We start from the raw sequence: 16894 nt of genomic DNA, 5'->3' as shown, positions 1-16894 counted from the left end.
TCTGGGGGTAAACCATTCTGACCTATCATAGTCCTGGTATTCTGGTGTTAAACCATTCTGACCTATCATAGTCCTGGTATTCTGGTGTTAAACCATTCTGATCTATCATAATCCTGGTATTCTGGGGGTAAACCATTCTGACCTATCGTAGTCCTGGTATTCTGGTGTCAAACCATTCTGACCTATCATAGTCCTGGTATTCTGGTGTTAAACCATTCTGACCTATCATAGTCCTGGTATTCTGGTGTTAAACCATTCTGACCTGTCATAGTCCTGGTATTCTGGGGATAAAACATTCTGACCTATCATAGTCCTGGTATTCTGGGGGTAAACCATTCTGACCTATCATAGTCCTGGTATTCTGGTGCTAAACCATTCTGACCTATCATAGTCCTGGTATTCTGGGGGTAAACCATTCTGACCTATCATAGTCCTGGTATTCTGGTGTTAAACCATTCTGACCTATCATACTCCTGGTATTCTGGGGGTAAACCATTCTGACCTATCATAGTCCTGGTATTCTGGTGTTAAACCATTCTGACCTATCATACTCCTGGTATTCTGGGGGTAAACCATTCTGACCTATCATAGTCCTGGTATTCTGGTGTTAAACCATTCTGACCTGTAGTACGAACGTAGTACTTTGGGGTAAACCATTCTGACCTGTCATAGTCCTGGTATTCTGGGGGTAAAACATTCTGACCTATCATAGTCCTGGTATTCTGGGGGTAAACCATTGTTAAAAGTGGGGGTTTTGGAAAACTTATTCCACTTTATAACTACTTATTATTATTATTATTATTTATTAAAAAATATTTATTAAAAATATGGCCATTGTCTGACCCGAGGTACGCAGGAAACATGACCTTCACACATAAGAGTAGAACAGTATAAGAGTATAAGAGTATATATTGTATATATTGTATATATAAATTGTGTAGGCAACCTGGCTCTTCTGTGTGTTGAAGACATTTCACCTGTGCAGGTAATACACAGTAGGTAATATACAGTAGTTAATACACAGTAGGTAATATACAGTAGGTAATATACAGTAGGTAATATACAGTAGGTAATACACAGTAGGTAATATACAGTAGTTAATACACAGTAGGTAATATACAGTAGGTAATATACAGTAGGTAATATACAGTAGGTAATACACAGTAGGTAATATACAGTAGTTAATAGATACATCAGGTAATACACAGTAGGTAATATACAGTAGTTAATAGATACATCAGGTAATATACAGTAGGTAATATACAGTAGGTAATACACAGTAGGTAATATACAGTAGGTAATACACAGTAGGTAATATACAGTAGGTAATACACAGTAGGTAATATACAGCAGTTAATAGATACATCAGGTAATATACAGTAGGTAATATACAGTAGGTAATATACAGTAGGTAATATACAGTAGGTAATATACAGTAGTTAATAGATACATCAGGTAATATACAGTAGGTAATATACAGTAGGTAATATACAGTAGGTAATATACAGTAGGTAATACACAGTAGGTAATATACAGTAGGTAATACACAGTAGGTAATATACAGTAGGTAATACACAGTAGGTAATATACAGTAGTTAATAGATACATCAGGTAATATACAAAAGGCTATAAGCAGGAGGGGCGGGGCCCAGCCAAGAGCACCAATGAATGAGGCTATACCAGTACTGTGAGTTTGGCAGGGTACCAGACACAAACTGGTTCTACACTAAGTTTACAATGAGGTTTGGTTAGGTGTGTCATGGTAAACGTTCCCATTTTATGTAATTGTTCCAAAGATCACAGCAGAACCGCCGTGAGCATCATGAATCTGTTCCGGAAGGTCAGCAGTCCCGTATAGCCCATGGACCAACATTATTGTTGGACTAGATTTGCTATAGTTGGCCTTTTGATGTTTATAGTGATGTGTATTCGGAGCAGGAGGGGATAGACAAAAAGAGAAAATCAGGAGACACACCCAGAACTGTTCTCATGAAGGCCATCGTCATACCTTCACATGGGTGTTCTCTTCATGACGTGATGTTTGAATATGCTGCTCAGACATGCTGGCGTGTCGGCATTGTGTCAGCGTCAGGCATCCAGGCAACAGCAAAGGTATCCTTCACACCTTCACATCTCACTTTTCCATCGGGTTCTTCACTCCACAGATGGCGTTTGCTCTTCGCTTGGTGTTGCTCTTGTGTGGCATCACTGGAAGTGTAAGTAATATTCATGTCAGCACACATGACCAGACGTCGGTTGAGTCCCAGAAATCAACTCCACTTGAAGTTCAACAAGCTTATTTTTTCTCCACAGTGCTCCTTTGTGCTATATACAGGTAGGTAACTGTCGTATCTTCTACTACCATGATGTACTTTCATCATTGTGTCTTTGGGGGGAACATTTAGGAGGACTAAAGTCGTCTCCTCGTCGTGTCCGTATATCGGTTTTTATCGTTTACGTTGTTGGTTTACGGCCATCAATCACAAATTGCCCACCAACACAGATGGAAAACTAAGACCGGTAGCCGACATCCAATCAACTGACGATGAATTGATTGTCCAATAAATTGACAACTATTTACGGATTTTAACCGATAACTTGATTCAGTGTACCTTGAGAAACAGTCAGGTGTGCAGTGAGGAATTATCCAATATCACTTTTTATAATTAACATTTATTAATCATCATATGATGTCAATAGTATACATGGACCCAAATATTCCGATTCACTTTGGTTTATTTGATCAAACGGAAAGAATCGAACAGGGATGGAATATTCCTTTAACCAATCCGATTCAGGTATCTTGTACCCGCTCAAACGGAAAGTTGTCAGACTGCGTTCTTCTTCTTCTTCTGTTGTTTATTGGCGGTTGGCAAGCAGTTTTCGTATGCATTAGCGCCATCTGTGGAACAGAATCTAAACCCTTCTAGTCCAGTTTTATAATTATATTATAAAGAATTAGCAAGAATTTGATCTTTTCCTGTTTAAATTGATCCCGGGTGCGTTCTTTCAGCGCATGCTCAGATATGACGTAACACGCAGATCCAGACGTTCTTCACTTTTAAAAAATGGAGGCCAGCAATCGGCACTGGACTAAGCAAAGTTTGTTTTTGATTCAAACTAAATTCCAAGACTGGACAGATGAAAAACTGGTAATACGGAGTTATTCCGACATGTGGAAGAATAACTCAGGGAAGTCGGTATCACGTGATGTTGATGTTTACGTTTTACTGGGCATGCCCTATTGACTATTGTTTGATTTTCACATGGCGCATGTAGACAAGAGATTGGAATATTCCTTTCTATGGATACCATTGTTTCCCGAAAGGTGATTGGGAAAGAGAAAAAGTGGTGATGTAAAAACATGGCTACTGTGGAGTGTCTGTGGTGTAAAGACTGGCATAGCAATGTAATGTAACACCTGCCTTGTTCCTCCCATAGACTTATTGATGCACGTGTGAGGTCGTGGGGACATTTTGGAACATTTAAGATTTTTCCAATGTAAAAAACATGCCGTGGCTCAAAAAAGGTTGAAAAACACTGACCTACCTGACATGTATGATGAAATGATCGTACTAACCTTCGGTACGTAGCATGCTCGGCTGGCACCGTCCTCCTGTCGTTAGCGTTGTGGCTAAAATAACAATTGCTTTCCAGGTCCAGGCTGTCCTCAAGGCTGGACTCGATTGAACCATCGCTGTTTCAATTTCCTAAATGAAAGCTTGAGATTTGTGGACGCTGAGGTAACGGATCAATAACATCTTGTCTACTCCTGATCAATTTCCATGATTTATCCGTGTCCATTGCCTGTGTTGTCTGAAATCCAAAATATTGATTTGCCCAACACACAAAGGTCAACATGATATTCCTGGGAAAATCTACTTCCGTCCTTCCAAAAGCTGATATTCCAAAAGCCAAGCTAATATTTACTTGTTGCATGTACTTTCTTTACTTTACTTTGATTCTCTTTCACGTTAGACCTTCTGCAACGCTCTTGGTGGCCATCTGGTGTCCATCCACAGTCAGCTGGAGAATGAAGTTGTTCGATTCCTGATTGAGCAAGGGGCTGGCTCTGCCCAGCGTACGTTCATCGGGTTCCATGACACGGTTCAGGTAAAATATTTAGCAGTACTACACGCTCGGATTTCATTTGCAGGGTAATATTAACATTCCATGAGATTTCTTCCAGCAGAGTTGGGAAGCGTTAATGTTAGTTTTTAGCAGTGCTCTTCATTTGGAAACTCGGCCATGTAGGCCGTTTCTGTCTTATAGTGGAGTCATGAACATGACCTTAACTGAGGCAACTGAGGACTGGCCATTCTGGGAAAGTTCACCACTCTTCCATGTTTTCTCCATTTGTGGAAATAGGCTCTCGCTGTGGTTTGCTGGAGTCCCAAAGCTTTAGAAATGGCATGATAACCTTTTCTAGACTGACAGATGTCAATTAATGTCAGTTATGTGGTGTTCTAACGGGTAGCCCCATCTTCTGCCCCACGGGATGACAGTCAGATCTTCAGAGTCTTAAAATGAGTGGGAACCAACACTTTGAAGGACAGGTTGAAAGTGACTAGTGATGAGAGGAAAGGAGAAGGTTAGCATTTTTTAGGTTGACTTATATTCTTCACAAAAAGTGCTTTCAAAATAGAGGCCATAACTGGAGATCTTATTTAATCCCAAAGATCCAAGTATTTTCATCAGGTTGTTCTAATGTTAGGATCAGGCATTCCAAAGATGGTGTGTTTGGGGTTAGGGTTGGTTGGGGTTGGGGTTGGGGTAGGGGTAGGATTGGAGCTGGGGTTGGGGTTAGGGTTGGGGTTGGGGTTAGGGTTGGTTGGGGTTGGGTTGCGGTTAGGGTTGGGGTTGGGGTCGGGGTTGGGGTTAGGGTTAAGGTTGGTGTTGGGGTTAGAGTTAGGGTTGGGGTTGGGTTTAGGGTTGGGGTTAGAGTTAGGGTTGGTGTTAGGGTTCAGGTTGGGGTTAGGGTTGGGGTTAGGGTAGGGGTAGGGTTGGGGCTGGGGTTGGGGTTAGGGTTGGTTGGGGTTGGGTTCCGGTTAGGGTAAGGGTTAGGGTTGGGGTTAGGGTTAAGGTTGGTGTTGGGGTTAGGGTTAGAGTTAGGGTTGGAGTTGGGTTTAGGGTTGGGGTTATGGTTGGGGTTAGAGTTAGGGTTGGGGTTAGGGTTGGGGTTAGGGTTGGGGTTAGGGTTAGGGTTGGAGTTGGGTTTAGGGTTGGGTTTAGGGTTGGGGTTGGGGTTAGAGTTAGAGTTAGAGTTAGAGTTAGAGTTAGGGTTGGGGTTGGGGTTTGGGTTGGGGTTGGGGTTGGGGTTAGGGTTGGGGTTGGGGTTGGGGTTAAGGTTAGGGTTGGGGTTGGGGTTGGTGTTGTTGTTGGGGTTGGGGTTAGGGCTAATCCTAGGTCAGTGTCCAATAACTCACTGCAAATAAAGCGATATGCCTTCCAGACACTTGATCTTGTCTTTCCATGAATGTTTGTATATAAAGATTGAAAAACAACTCCAACCTTTTCCCTTTCTCTGTTACCTTTAAGCATCTATGAAACTGTCTTTCTTTTCTCACAGCTGTCCTAACTCAGTTAGGCAATGAGGATCTCATCAAAAATGTTATGTTTGGAATGCATACCGTTGTGGATACCAAGCGTTTTGTGAAAACTTGGCCCCTGTCTTTCCAGGAAGGAGACTTCGTATGGACAGATGGCTCAGTCGTGGATTTCACTGACTGGGCTAACGGCCGACCAAGAATGAATGACATGCGAAACTGTGCAGAGATTAATTTCCAAGGTACTGATGTATTTCTCCAGCATGTATCCGTCCTTATCTTGGGATTCCGAATAGAATAGAAAAAAAAAGGATGTTTGTCAAAGTGGCAAAAGTAAATGAAAATCAGTTTGGTAGTGCTATGTTTCGCCAGAAAGTACAGCAAATATGCAAATACTTCAAATACAAAGCAAAGCGTAGGTGTGGCGTCAGGCAAAGACTTGGTTCAGGGTCTGCTGTCAGGATAATATCATATATAATATTAGCAATATCCTCCCTAACATTCTATTTTCTTTCTCTGGTTCTCAGGTGAGTTCTGGAATGATGTGGTCTGCGGTGGTCCAAGACCTTTTGTTTGTACCAAAGACGTGAAATACTAGTATATCGTCCATGTCGTCTTCAATGTGTATCATCTTCATGTATCATCTTCTGGGCTTTTCACTTGATAAAGAGCATCCAAGGGACATCTCATGAATCAAGGTGTCAGCCTGTAATCGTGTGGTGTTTCATTCTCTCTTTCTAACGTGAAGGTCTATTTCTACATCAGCGACAGCCAGAGTGGCTGTAGAGGACGTCATTTGAAGGGTTAGGGTAAGGTTGTGACGGTGAGAGACCGTCACAACCGTTCCCCTCCCGCTCCTGGCTGCCGCTGGCCAGGGCTCACAGTGAGCATTTGTGCTTCAGAGTTCCTTGCTTTACCACAAAAAAAACATCATGTCATCATTAACATTGGACGGGATTAGCCTGAGCTACATACCTTAGATTAGCTCGGACAGGCTCATCCCGGCATGGTGGAGAACCTTTGATGGTATATTCTCAGTATCTCCTCCTCGTCCACCTTGAGGACATATTAAGAGTAAATGAAAAGATCCAACCGATGACAGTGAATACAAAACTCTACTGCACATGCTGGTACAGACGCTTACATTAATAGCATTTGCTGGTTGCATTGAAATGTGCCTGACACTCTAAGAAAACTTGCTTGTGAGGTTTCGCCTGCACCCAGAATGGACCAGATCTTTCAGGGCACCGTTGGCGTGCTGGTTTGCTTTGAAAGTGTGGACACCTCCCCATCTTACCAAATTGGCTTTCAGGGCCCGTTACTCGAGCCCAGACCAGAGCCAATCAGGAACCGGAGGAGCATTCGTGCTTGAATCCTTTCGCAGCCTTGGACAATAGTTTATTTGAGGTGGCTTCAAAGGGACAGCCAAAAAACCTGTAAGGTATGCTCACTTACAGCCTCTGCCAATAATTACCACACCATTCCGACGTATCGCGATGGACATTGGGGGGCCGTTGCCGAGAACTAGCAGAGGGCACCAACACATTTTAGTCATCAGCGATTGTGCCACTAGATTCTCTGAAGCCTTCCCCTTGCAAACTGTCACTGCCCCGGCTGTGTTGCGTTGTCTGGTGCAGCTGTTTTCCAGGGTGGGGATCCCAGATGATCGTGACAGACCAGGGGACCAACTTCACCTCCAGACTGATGCAGCTCTTTCATCGGCAGCTAGGGGTCAGCCCCATCAAGACCACCTCGTGGAGCGCTTCAACCAGACCTTGAAAAAAATGCTCCAAAAGTTTGTGGCGGATACGGGATGGGACTGGGACCAGTGGCTGCCCTTCCGTCTTTTCGCCTACCGGGAGGTCCCACAGGCCTCCACCGGATCTTCCCCTTTTGAACTGCTCTATGGCTGGGAGGTGCAGGGCCCGTTAGACCTGCTGAAGAAGAGCTGGGAGGTGCCTTGCCAGGCAGCCAAAGATTGCAATGTGGTACAGTATGTGCTGGAAATGAGGGAGCGGCTGTCCAAATATCAAGACATGGCAGTGGTCAACCTTCGTGAGGCCCAGCAGACCCAGAAGGCTTGGTACGACCAACAAGCCAGACACAGAGAACTCCAGTCCGGACGGAAGGTTCTGCTGCTTTTGCCGAGCTCCAACTCCAAGCTGCTAGCCAACTGGCAGGGCCCATGCACAGTAATCCGGAAGATGGGCCCAGACACGTATGAAATACATCACCCTGACAAGAAGAAGGCAAAGCAGACATATATCATGTCAATTTACTCAAGGAATGGAGGGAGGCCGCAATCCAGGATCCGGGAGCGGCCTTAGTGGTGGCAGAGAAAGCGAAGACGAGGAGGAAACCAACCTGGTAGTGTGGCAGAAGTGATCTAGTGATCTACAGTGATCTACAGTAAAACTTGGGAAGACCACCTGAACCATCTAGTTGCGCCAGATCCAGAAGTCAGGACTGACCCTCAACCCAGCCAAGTGTCAGTGGTTCAAGGAGGAGGTCCAATACTTGGGTTATCGGTTGGGACGTGGTGAGGTCCGACCTCAGTGGGACAAAGTGAAGGCCATCCAGGCCTGCTCACGGCCACGGACAAAGAAAGAAGTAAGATCTTTCCTTGGTTTGGCAGGCTGGTATCAGAGGTTTTATGCCACAGTTCGCCACCATTGCTGCACCTCTCACGGCACTCACGGCAAAGGACCAGAGAAACCCAGTGATCTGGAGCGAGGCTTGTGAGACTGCGTACCGGATGCTCCAGGCGGCCCTGTGCTCTTACCCGGTGTTGAGAACGCCAGACTTCAGTCGCAGGTTTCTGGTACAGATGGACGCCTCTGCTGTAGGACTGGGGGCAGTCCCAGGGGAGGAGCACCCAGTGATGTACCTGAGTCGTAAGCTGCTTCCCCGTGAAACCCGGTACTCGACAGTGGAGACCTTGAGAGCCTACGCTATTACTTGCTGGGGAGAGAGTTTGACCTGGAGACTGATCACCGTGCTCTGACCTGGATTAAAACCATGAAGGACCTCAATAGCCGCTTCACTCGGTGGTACCTCTCCGCACACCGGAAAGGACTACTTCCGGGACGGTCCCCCTAAGAAGCGAAATTGACGCGCAAGTAGTGGTCAGGTGACATTGGACTGAACCAAGTCGCAAACAGAGTGCTGCACCCCTATTGTTGAGTGGGTACGCCCAAGGGAGGGGCGAGACTATTTAACGCAGGGGTCTCAAACATGCGGCCCGCGGGCCAAATGTGGCTTGCAGGACACTAGTTTGAGGCCCCCGCCTTGATATGAAAGTTTAATGTTTGATGTTTGAAAAAATTATTACGTTTGATTCATGTTCATGTTAAAGGTTAAATAACTGTTAATAGTTATCCTCCCTATCCGTGTGGAAGTGGTAAGTTTTTGGCTATTTAAGTTTAAAGGAAATAACTTGAAGGCTACCGTTTAGGTGGCTAGCTCTCTAGTTTGCGAGTTAGCATGTGTCTCAAGACCCTGCAGTTGCGCAATATGTTGTAAATAAAAAGAGTATAAATGTGACTATAGTCGTGTTTTGTCATGTCTACAGGGCTCTAATAATGCTTTGTTCATTTTAATATGAAAAATATCATTTGTCTACCCACCAACTATATGTGCTTTCTTAAGTTTTTATTATTATTATTATATTTATTTTTTACTGATTGATTTTCTTTATTCTTGATTTGTTTATTTATTTTTCATCTTATTTTTGTGCAGAAAAATAAACACCAAAGCACTGAAAAAGTTTGTATATTTTTCTGTTTTTAATAAATGCGTTGTTTTTTTTTTAAAACCTGATGCGGCCCAGTCTCACCCAGACCCTAGCTCCAGTGGCCCCCAGGTAAATTGAGTTTGAGACCCCTGTCATGCTGGTCTATACCCATACACGTATGGAGGAATGTTCACCTCGACACCCCAACACCACCTGGTGGTGGACTGGATGAACCAAGGGACACACCCAGAACCTGTTATCAAGAAGGCCACCTTGCGGAAGTGGCCCCCACTAATAAATACCTGGGAACGCATGTGGAAGAATGTATCTGCTCCAGATGGATCTACTGAAAGGAATCTTGTTTGTCTTGACTACTAAGTATGGCTGTCATCCTGTGACAGCGTCACCAGCCAGGTGGCTATCCTGTGTTATTTGGAATCAATCATCATTGTCATACCGTTCTCTTCATCACGTGACGTTTGAATACGCTGCTCCTCGCTGGCGTGTCGGCATTGTGTCAGCATCAGGCATCCAGGCAACAGCAAAGGTATCCTTCACACCTTCACATCTCACTTTTCCATCGGGTTCTTCACTCCACAGATGGCGTTTGCTCTTCGCTTGGTGTTGCTCTTGTGTGGCATCACTGGAAGTGTAAGTAATATTCATGTCAGCACACATGACCAGACGTCGGTTGAGTCCCAGAAATCAACTCCACTTGAAGTTCAACAAGCTTATCTTTTCTCCACAGTGCTCCTTTGTGCTATATACAGGTAGGTAACTGTCGTATCTTCTACTACCATGATGTACTTTCATCATTGTGTCTTTGGGGGGAACATTTAGGAGGACTAAAGTCGTCTCCTCGTCGTGTCCGTACATCGGTTTTTATCGTTTACGTTGTTGGTTTACGGCCATCAATCACAAATTGCCCACCAACACAGATGGAAAACTAAGACCGGTAGCCGACATCCAATCAGCTGCAACAATTATTCCATCAATTGACGATTAATTGATTGAACTATTTATGGATTTTAAAATGTTAATATTTCAGCCTCTGAAATGCCTCTGAAATGACTTGATTCAAATAACCAACTCCAGTTGAATCCACTAAGGAAATCATTCAAAGGAATAACACATGACCTACCTGACATGTATGATGAAATGATCGTACAGTAAACCTCGAATATATCAGACTCGGATATATCGAAAATTCACTCACAACGATTTTTCTGTAATGCATTTCCAATAAAAATTCATTGTATATATCGGATTTTTTATAACGGATTTCGCCCATTCCAATGCTGTTACATTAAATTTCCCTCGCATATATCGGATGGCCGCTCCGATTCACCGAATCGTGACAGGCCGCTATACGACGTCATTTGCAGCGTTTGCAGCGTTGCCAGGTACATTGGAAACATAGTCAAGGAAGTGCCTTTTTATAACGGATAAAATCCGATTTACGCATATACCGGATATAAATCCAATATATGCGTAAAATTGACATTTTCCGGTATACGCATATAACGGATTTCGCTTATATCGGACAAAACCAGTGGGAACAATTGAATCCGATATATCCGAGGTTTACTGTACTAACCTTCGGTACGTAGCATGCTCGGCTGGCACCGTCCTCCTGTCGTTAGCGTTGTGGCTAAAATAACAATTGCTTTCCAGGTCCAAGCTGTCCTCAAGGCTGGACTCGATTGAACCATCGCTGTTTCAATTTCCTGAATGACAACTTCAGATTTGCGGACGCTGAGGTAACGGATCAATAACAAGTAATAACAATAAAAAGCTGATATTCCAAAAGCCAAGCTAATATTTACTTGTTGCATGTACTTTCTTTACTTTACTTTGATTCTCTTTCACGTTAGACCTTCTGCAACGCTCTTGGTGGCAATCTGGTGTCCATCCACAGTCAGCTGGAGAATGAAGTTGTTCGATTCCTGATTGAGCAAGGGGCTGGCTCTGCCGAGCGTACGTGGATCGGGTTCCATGACACGGTTCAGGTAAAATATTTACGGATTTCATCTACTGGGTAATATTTAATGTCAGTTATGTGGTGTTCTAACGGGTAGCCCCATCTTCTGCCCCACGGGATGACAGTCAGATCTTCAGAGATATAAAATGAGTGGGAACCAACACTTTGAAGGACAGGTTGAAAGTGACTAGTGATGAGAGGAAAGGAGAAGGTTAGCATTTTTTAGGTTGACTTATATTCTTCACAAAAAGTGCTTTCAAAATAGAGGCCATAACTGGAGATCTTATCTGGGGTTAGGGTTGGGTTGGGGTTGGGGTTGGGGTTGGGGTTAGGGTTGGGGTTGGGGTTGGGGTTGGGGTTGGGGTTGGGGTTAGGGTTAGGGTTGGGGTTGGGGTTGGGGTTGGTGTTGGTGTTAGGGTTGGGGTTAGGGTTGGGATTAGGGTTAGGGCTGCGTTTGGTGTTGGGGTTCGGGGTAAGGTTGGGGTGGGGTGGGGTTAGGGTTGGGGTTAGGGTTGGGGTTGGTGTTAGGGTTGGGGTTAGAGTTGGGGTTGGGGTTGGAGTTAGGCTTGAGGGTAGGGTTGGGGTTAGGGTTGGGGTTGGGGTTGGGGTTGGGGTTGGGGTTAGGGTTAGGGTTGAGGTTGATGTTAGGGTTGGCGTTGGTGTTGGGGTTGGGGTTGGGGTTAGGGTTAAGGTTGGGGTTGGGGTTGGGGTTGGGGTTGGGGTTGGGGTTGGGGTTAGGGTTAGGGTTGAGGTTGATGTTGATGTTAGGGGTGGGGTTGGTGTTAGGGTTGGGGATGGGGTTAAGGTTGGGGTTGGTGTTAGGGTTGGGGTTAGGGTTGGGGATGGGGTTAAGGTTGGGGTTGGTGTTAGGGTTGGGGTTAGGGTTGGGGATGGGGTTAAGGTTGGGGTTGGTGTTAGGGTTGGGGTTAAGGTTGGGTTAGGGTTGGGGTTGGTGTTAGGGTTGGGTTGGGGTTAGGGTTGGGGTTGGGGTTAAGGTTGGGGTTAGGGTTGGGGTTAAGGTTGGGGTTAGGGTTGGGGTTGGGGTTGGGGTTGGGGCTAGGGTTGGAAATAAAGTTCCATGCCTTCCAGACACTTGATCTTGTCTTTCCATGAATGTTTGTAAATAAAGACTGAAAAACAACTCCAACCTTTTCCCTTTCTCTGTTACCTTTAAGCATCTATGAAACTGTCTTTCTTTTCTCACAGCTGTCCTAACTCAGTTAGGCAATGAGGATCTCATCAAAAATGTTATGTTTGGAATGCATACCGTTGTGGATACCAAGCGTTTTGTGAAAACTTGGCCCCTGTCTTTCCAGGAGGGAGACTTCGTATGGACAGATGGCTCAGTCGTGGATTTCACTGACTGGGCTAACGGCCGACCAAGAATGAATGACATGCGAAACTGTGCAGAGATTAATTTCCAAGGTACTGATGTATTTCTCCAGCATGTATCCGTCCTTATCTTGGGATTCTGAATAGAAAAGAAAAAGGACGTTTTTCAATGTGGCAAAAGTAAATGAAAATCAGTTTGGTAGTGCTCTGTTTAGCCAGAAAGTACAGCAAATATGCAAATACTTCAAATACAGAGCAAAGCATAGGTATGGCGTCAGGCAAATACTTGGTTCAGGGTCTGCTGTCAGGATAAATAGTTCTGGGGATATTTGGGCGTTGGCAATATCCTACCTAACACTATTTTCTTTCTCCGGTTCTCAGGTGAGACCTGGAATGATCTGAGCTGCAGTCGTCAAAGACCTATTGTTTGTACCAAAGACGTGAAATACTAGTAAACGCTACCATCTTCATGTATCATCTTCTGGGCTTTTCACTTGATAAAGAGCATCCAAGGCACATCTCAGCCTGTAATCGTGTGGTGTTTCATTCTCTCTTTCCGACGTGAAGGTCGACAGCCAGAGCGGCTGTAGAGGACGTCATTTGAAGGGTTAGGTTATTTCTTCTGCCGCTCCTGGCTGCCGCTGGCCAGGGCTCACAATGAGCATTTGTGCTTTAGAGTTCCTTGCTTCACCACAATAAACATCATGTCATTATTCAAATTGGACGGGATTAGCCTGAGCTTACAGTAATAGCGTTTGCAGGTTGCATTGAAATGTGCCTGACATTCTGAAAAACCTGCTTGTGAGGTTTCGGTGATGAGTGCGTACTGTGCGCCTGTCAGTCAATTTACCACTGCTCAGGGTGCGCTTCGCCTGCACCCAGAATGGACCGGATCTTTCAGGGCACTGGTGTGCTGGATTGCTTTGAAAGTGTGGACACCCCATCTTAACAAATTGTCTGTACACACTGGGGGGCTGGACCAAATGAATGAATGAATATTTGCCTTTTATTGATTTCCAAAAGCATTGCTAGTCACTATGAGTCATCATTCTGGTCTTTCTTCTGAATCTGGTTCTTCTATTTCTTATTGGAAGCCACTTCCTTGCTATCGTGTATAACTTTATAGCCAGTGGTGCATCCACCCACGTTTTGGTCACTCTCTGGCCACCCCCACAAAATGAAACCTCCATGAGTCACTGATTGACCAGCAACAACAATGTTTTATTCCCACATTCAGCCATCAATCTGTCAACAGAGGACGCTGTAGCTGTAGCGGCCTGAGTGGGGCAGGTAAACATGAATTAAAGTAAACTACGTTATCAAACGTATGAACTTATTGCCACAGCTATGTAAGCAATGGTGTCACCTTGGCCACCCCAAAGTAAACATATCCGCGTAGATGCCGCACACACCCAGATCCTGTGTTCTTTGACAACAATCAACTCCCAGTACAGAAGGATGGTGATTAAAATGAATTGTATTAATTGCAGACACACCTTCAACACCAGTTGAGCAGGTCCTTGCATCTCGATGCATTCAGTTCCTTCAGTCTGACATTTCTCTGTTCGAGTATCTGCTTTACTTTTTCAATGTTTTGTCTCGACATTCCTTCTACTAAATGTATTAGTTAGGATCTCACACAGACAGGATGCTGGTCTATGGACCAGCTACCACAATACCAGCATACATCATGCTGACATGCTGGTCTATGCAGTTTTTTCCAACAGGGCACCCGGCTTGGGGGTGAGTGGCCCCAGTTCCGTCATCACTACCAACACATTTTCTGTAGTTCTACCTTCAGCCCTTGCTAATTCTCCGGATGTTTCCATCACTGGGGACCTCGACTTATCTGGTGGACCAGCATACCAGTATACTGGTTGTGTTTCCGTGTTGGTATGCCGGTCGAGGCCAGCACAAAAATACAACATGTGCTGGTCTATGCTGGTCATGCTTGTCTATGCTGGTCTATACTGGTCATGCTGGTCTACACTGGTCTGGAAGATCGGCATACCAACACGGAAACACAACGTATGCTTGTCAAAGCTGGTCATGTTGGTCGCTGGTCTATGTTGGTCGCTGGTCTATGCTGGTCACTGGTCTATGCTGGTCTATGCTGATCATGCTGGTCGCTGGTCTATGCTGGTCATGCTGGTCTATGCTGGCCATGCAGGTCTATGCTGATCATTCTGGTCTATGCTGATCATGATGGTCGCTGGTCTATGCTGGTCATGCAGGTCTATGCTGGTCATGCAGGTATAGTATGCTGGTCATGCAGGTCTATGCTGGTCATGCAGGTATGGTATGCTGGTCATGCTGGTCTATGCTGGTCATGCAGGTATAGTATGCTGGTCATGCTGGTCTATGCTGGTCATGCTGGTCTATGCTGGTCATGCTGGTCATGCTGGTCTATGCTGGTCTATGCTGGTCATGCAGGTCTATGCTGGTCATGCTCATCTATGCTGGTCATGCTGGTCTATGCTGGTCATGCTGGTCTATGCTGGTCATGCAGGTATAGTATGCTGGTCATGCTGGTCTATGCTGGTCTATGCTAGTCATGCAGGTATAGTATGCTGGTCATGCTGGTCTATGCTGGTCATGCTGGTCTATGCTGGTCATGCTGGTCTATGCTGGTCTATGCTGGTCATGCAGGTATAGTATGCTGGTCATGCTGGTCTATGCTGGTCATGCAGGTATAGTATGCTGGTCATGCTGGTCTATGCTGGTCATGCAGGTATATGCTGGTCATGCTGGTCTATGCTGGTCATGCAGGTATATGCTGGTCATGCTGGTCTATGCTGGTCATGCTGGTCTATGCTGGTCATGCTGGTCTATGCTGGTCATGCTGGTCTATGCTGGTCATGCAGGTATATGCTGGTCATGCTGGTCTATGCTGGTCATGCTGGTATATGCTGGTCATGCTGGTCTATGCTGGAATATGGGGGAATGTGGAGTCAGTGTGTGTCCTAAATCAGGTAAAAAAAGATCTATAATCACATACAATTTTATGTAAATGATATACATAATAACAGAAAAGAAAATAATACATAAAATAAAGTAAATAAATAAAATAAAAATAAATATGACCGTTTTTGCACGCTTACATTGTTTTGTTTCATTGTGTTTGGTCAACCGGCAACCCATCCCACTTTGTTCAACGGTCCTTGAACACACCATAGTTGTGTACATGTGCTTCGAATATCATCCCTCTCGACATCCCGCTTCGAACAACGCTCCTTCTCTCTATCGAGCTTTTTAAAAATGTATTCATTAAGAAATTATGACGGTGTCGTGCTTGAGTACGGCCTATTATTAGTCCAAAATGTTGAAAGACAAGTCATATGTATTATTCTGGTCTCTAGCATGAGTAATGTTATATTGACACGACATAACCTTTATCTTAACCTGCGCTGCGTGGAGTCTCTAACATAACGTAAAAAAAGCTCATTACACAATGGAAACATTATGATCCTAGCGCCGACTTGGCAAGGCATTGTTTCATCTGCCAAAAATGTTAATTGAAGGTTTGATGACACTTTAAATGTCTTTCTTGCATACCTGTCACCCCTCCCATTTGGCTTCCCCGTCACCCTCACTTTAAATAGTTTCCTGTAAATTTACAGGGTTTGAACTTTCTTCCAAAACAAAGTCAAGTCTTTCCAACATAATCCGAGTGACAGTGGTCCATGCTGCAGACACAGCAGTCATTGGAAGTCGAGTCTTTTTAACATAATCCGGGTGACAGTGGTCCATGCTGCAGACACAGCCGTCATTGGAAGTCGAGTCTTTCTAACATTATGCAGGTGACAGTGGTCCATGCTGCAGACACAGCAGTCATTGGAAGTCGAGTCTTTCTAACATAATCCGGGTGACAGTGGTCCATGCTGCAGACACAGCAGTCATTGGAAGTCGAGTCTTTCTAACATAACACAGGTGACAGTGGTCCATAGTGCAGATTGGAAGTCGAGTCTTTCTAACATAACCCAGGTGACAATGGTCCATTGTGCAGACACAGAAGTTATTGGAAGTCGAGTCTTTCTAAAATTAACCAGGTGACAGTGGTCAAATCCACTCAAGAAGACTCGAGGGCGGAAGTGACTGCGTGACTCGGCATCAGAATCAGACGATAATCAAGTTGACTGCGTAATGTTCCACAACATGAATGAGGAAGGAGGTTTTATGCGTCACACACGATACTGCATATCGGGTGTCAAGGTGAGGATGGAGACGGACGCCGGGTCGGTCTGTCTGTCTAATCACGCTAAATAAAACTTGTTTGTCTTGACTACTAAGTATGGCCGTCAT

General features: G+C 44.8%; 2 protein-coding genes and 1 long non-coding RNA gene across 3 annotated transcripts; 2 read left to right on the top strand and 1 right to left on the bottom strand.

Annotated features, from left to right (window-relative positions):
• Window positions 1-2045: 2045 nt before the first annotated feature.
• Window positions 2046-6285, top strand: LOC131132374 (galactose-specific lectin nattectin-like). Its single transcript, XM_078795952.1, has 6 exons — window positions 2046-2216; window positions 2314-2335; window positions 3658-3743; window positions 3979-4113; window positions 5680-5788; window positions 6074-6285. Exons 1-6 carry the CDS (start codon window positions 2061-2063, stop codon window positions 6142-6144), a joined length of 579 nt encoding a protein of 192 aa, XP_078652078.1. The 5' UTR covers window positions 2046-2060; the 3' UTR covers window positions 6145-6285.
• On the bottom strand, window positions 6268-9831 carry LOC144901675 (uncharacterized). Its single transcript, XR_013629719.1, has 3 exons — window positions 9737-9831; window positions 6522-6602; window positions 6268-6457 (listed from the first exon to the last, which is right to left on the bottom strand). It is a non-coding gene; the product is annotated as an uncharacterized LOC144901675 (long non-coding RNA).
• LOC131132588 (galactose-specific lectin nattectin-like) lies at window positions 9780-13108 on the top strand. Its single transcript, XM_078795954.1, has 6 exons — window positions 9780-9930; window positions 10028-10049; window positions 10954-11039; window positions 11154-11288; window positions 12577-12685; window positions 12974-13108. Exons 1-6 carry the CDS (start codon window positions 9880-9882, stop codon window positions 13042-13044), a joined length of 474 nt encoding a protein of 157 aa, XP_078652080.1. The 5' UTR covers window positions 9780-9879; the 3' UTR covers window positions 13045-13108.
• Window positions 13109-16894: the final 3786 nt, after the last annotated feature.

Source organism: Doryrhamphus excisus, linkage group LG14, assembly GCF_037039965.1.
Source record: "Doryrhamphus excisus strain RoL-2023G ecotype Guam linkage group LG14, RoL_Dexc_Guam_v1.1, whole genome shotgun sequence".
In the NCBI taxonomy this organism is placed as follows: Eukaryota; Metazoa; Chordata; class Actinopteri; order Syngnathiformes; family Syngnathidae; genus Doryrhamphus; species Doryrhamphus excisus.
This window is presented reverse-complemented; position numbering and strand designations above follow the sequence as displayed.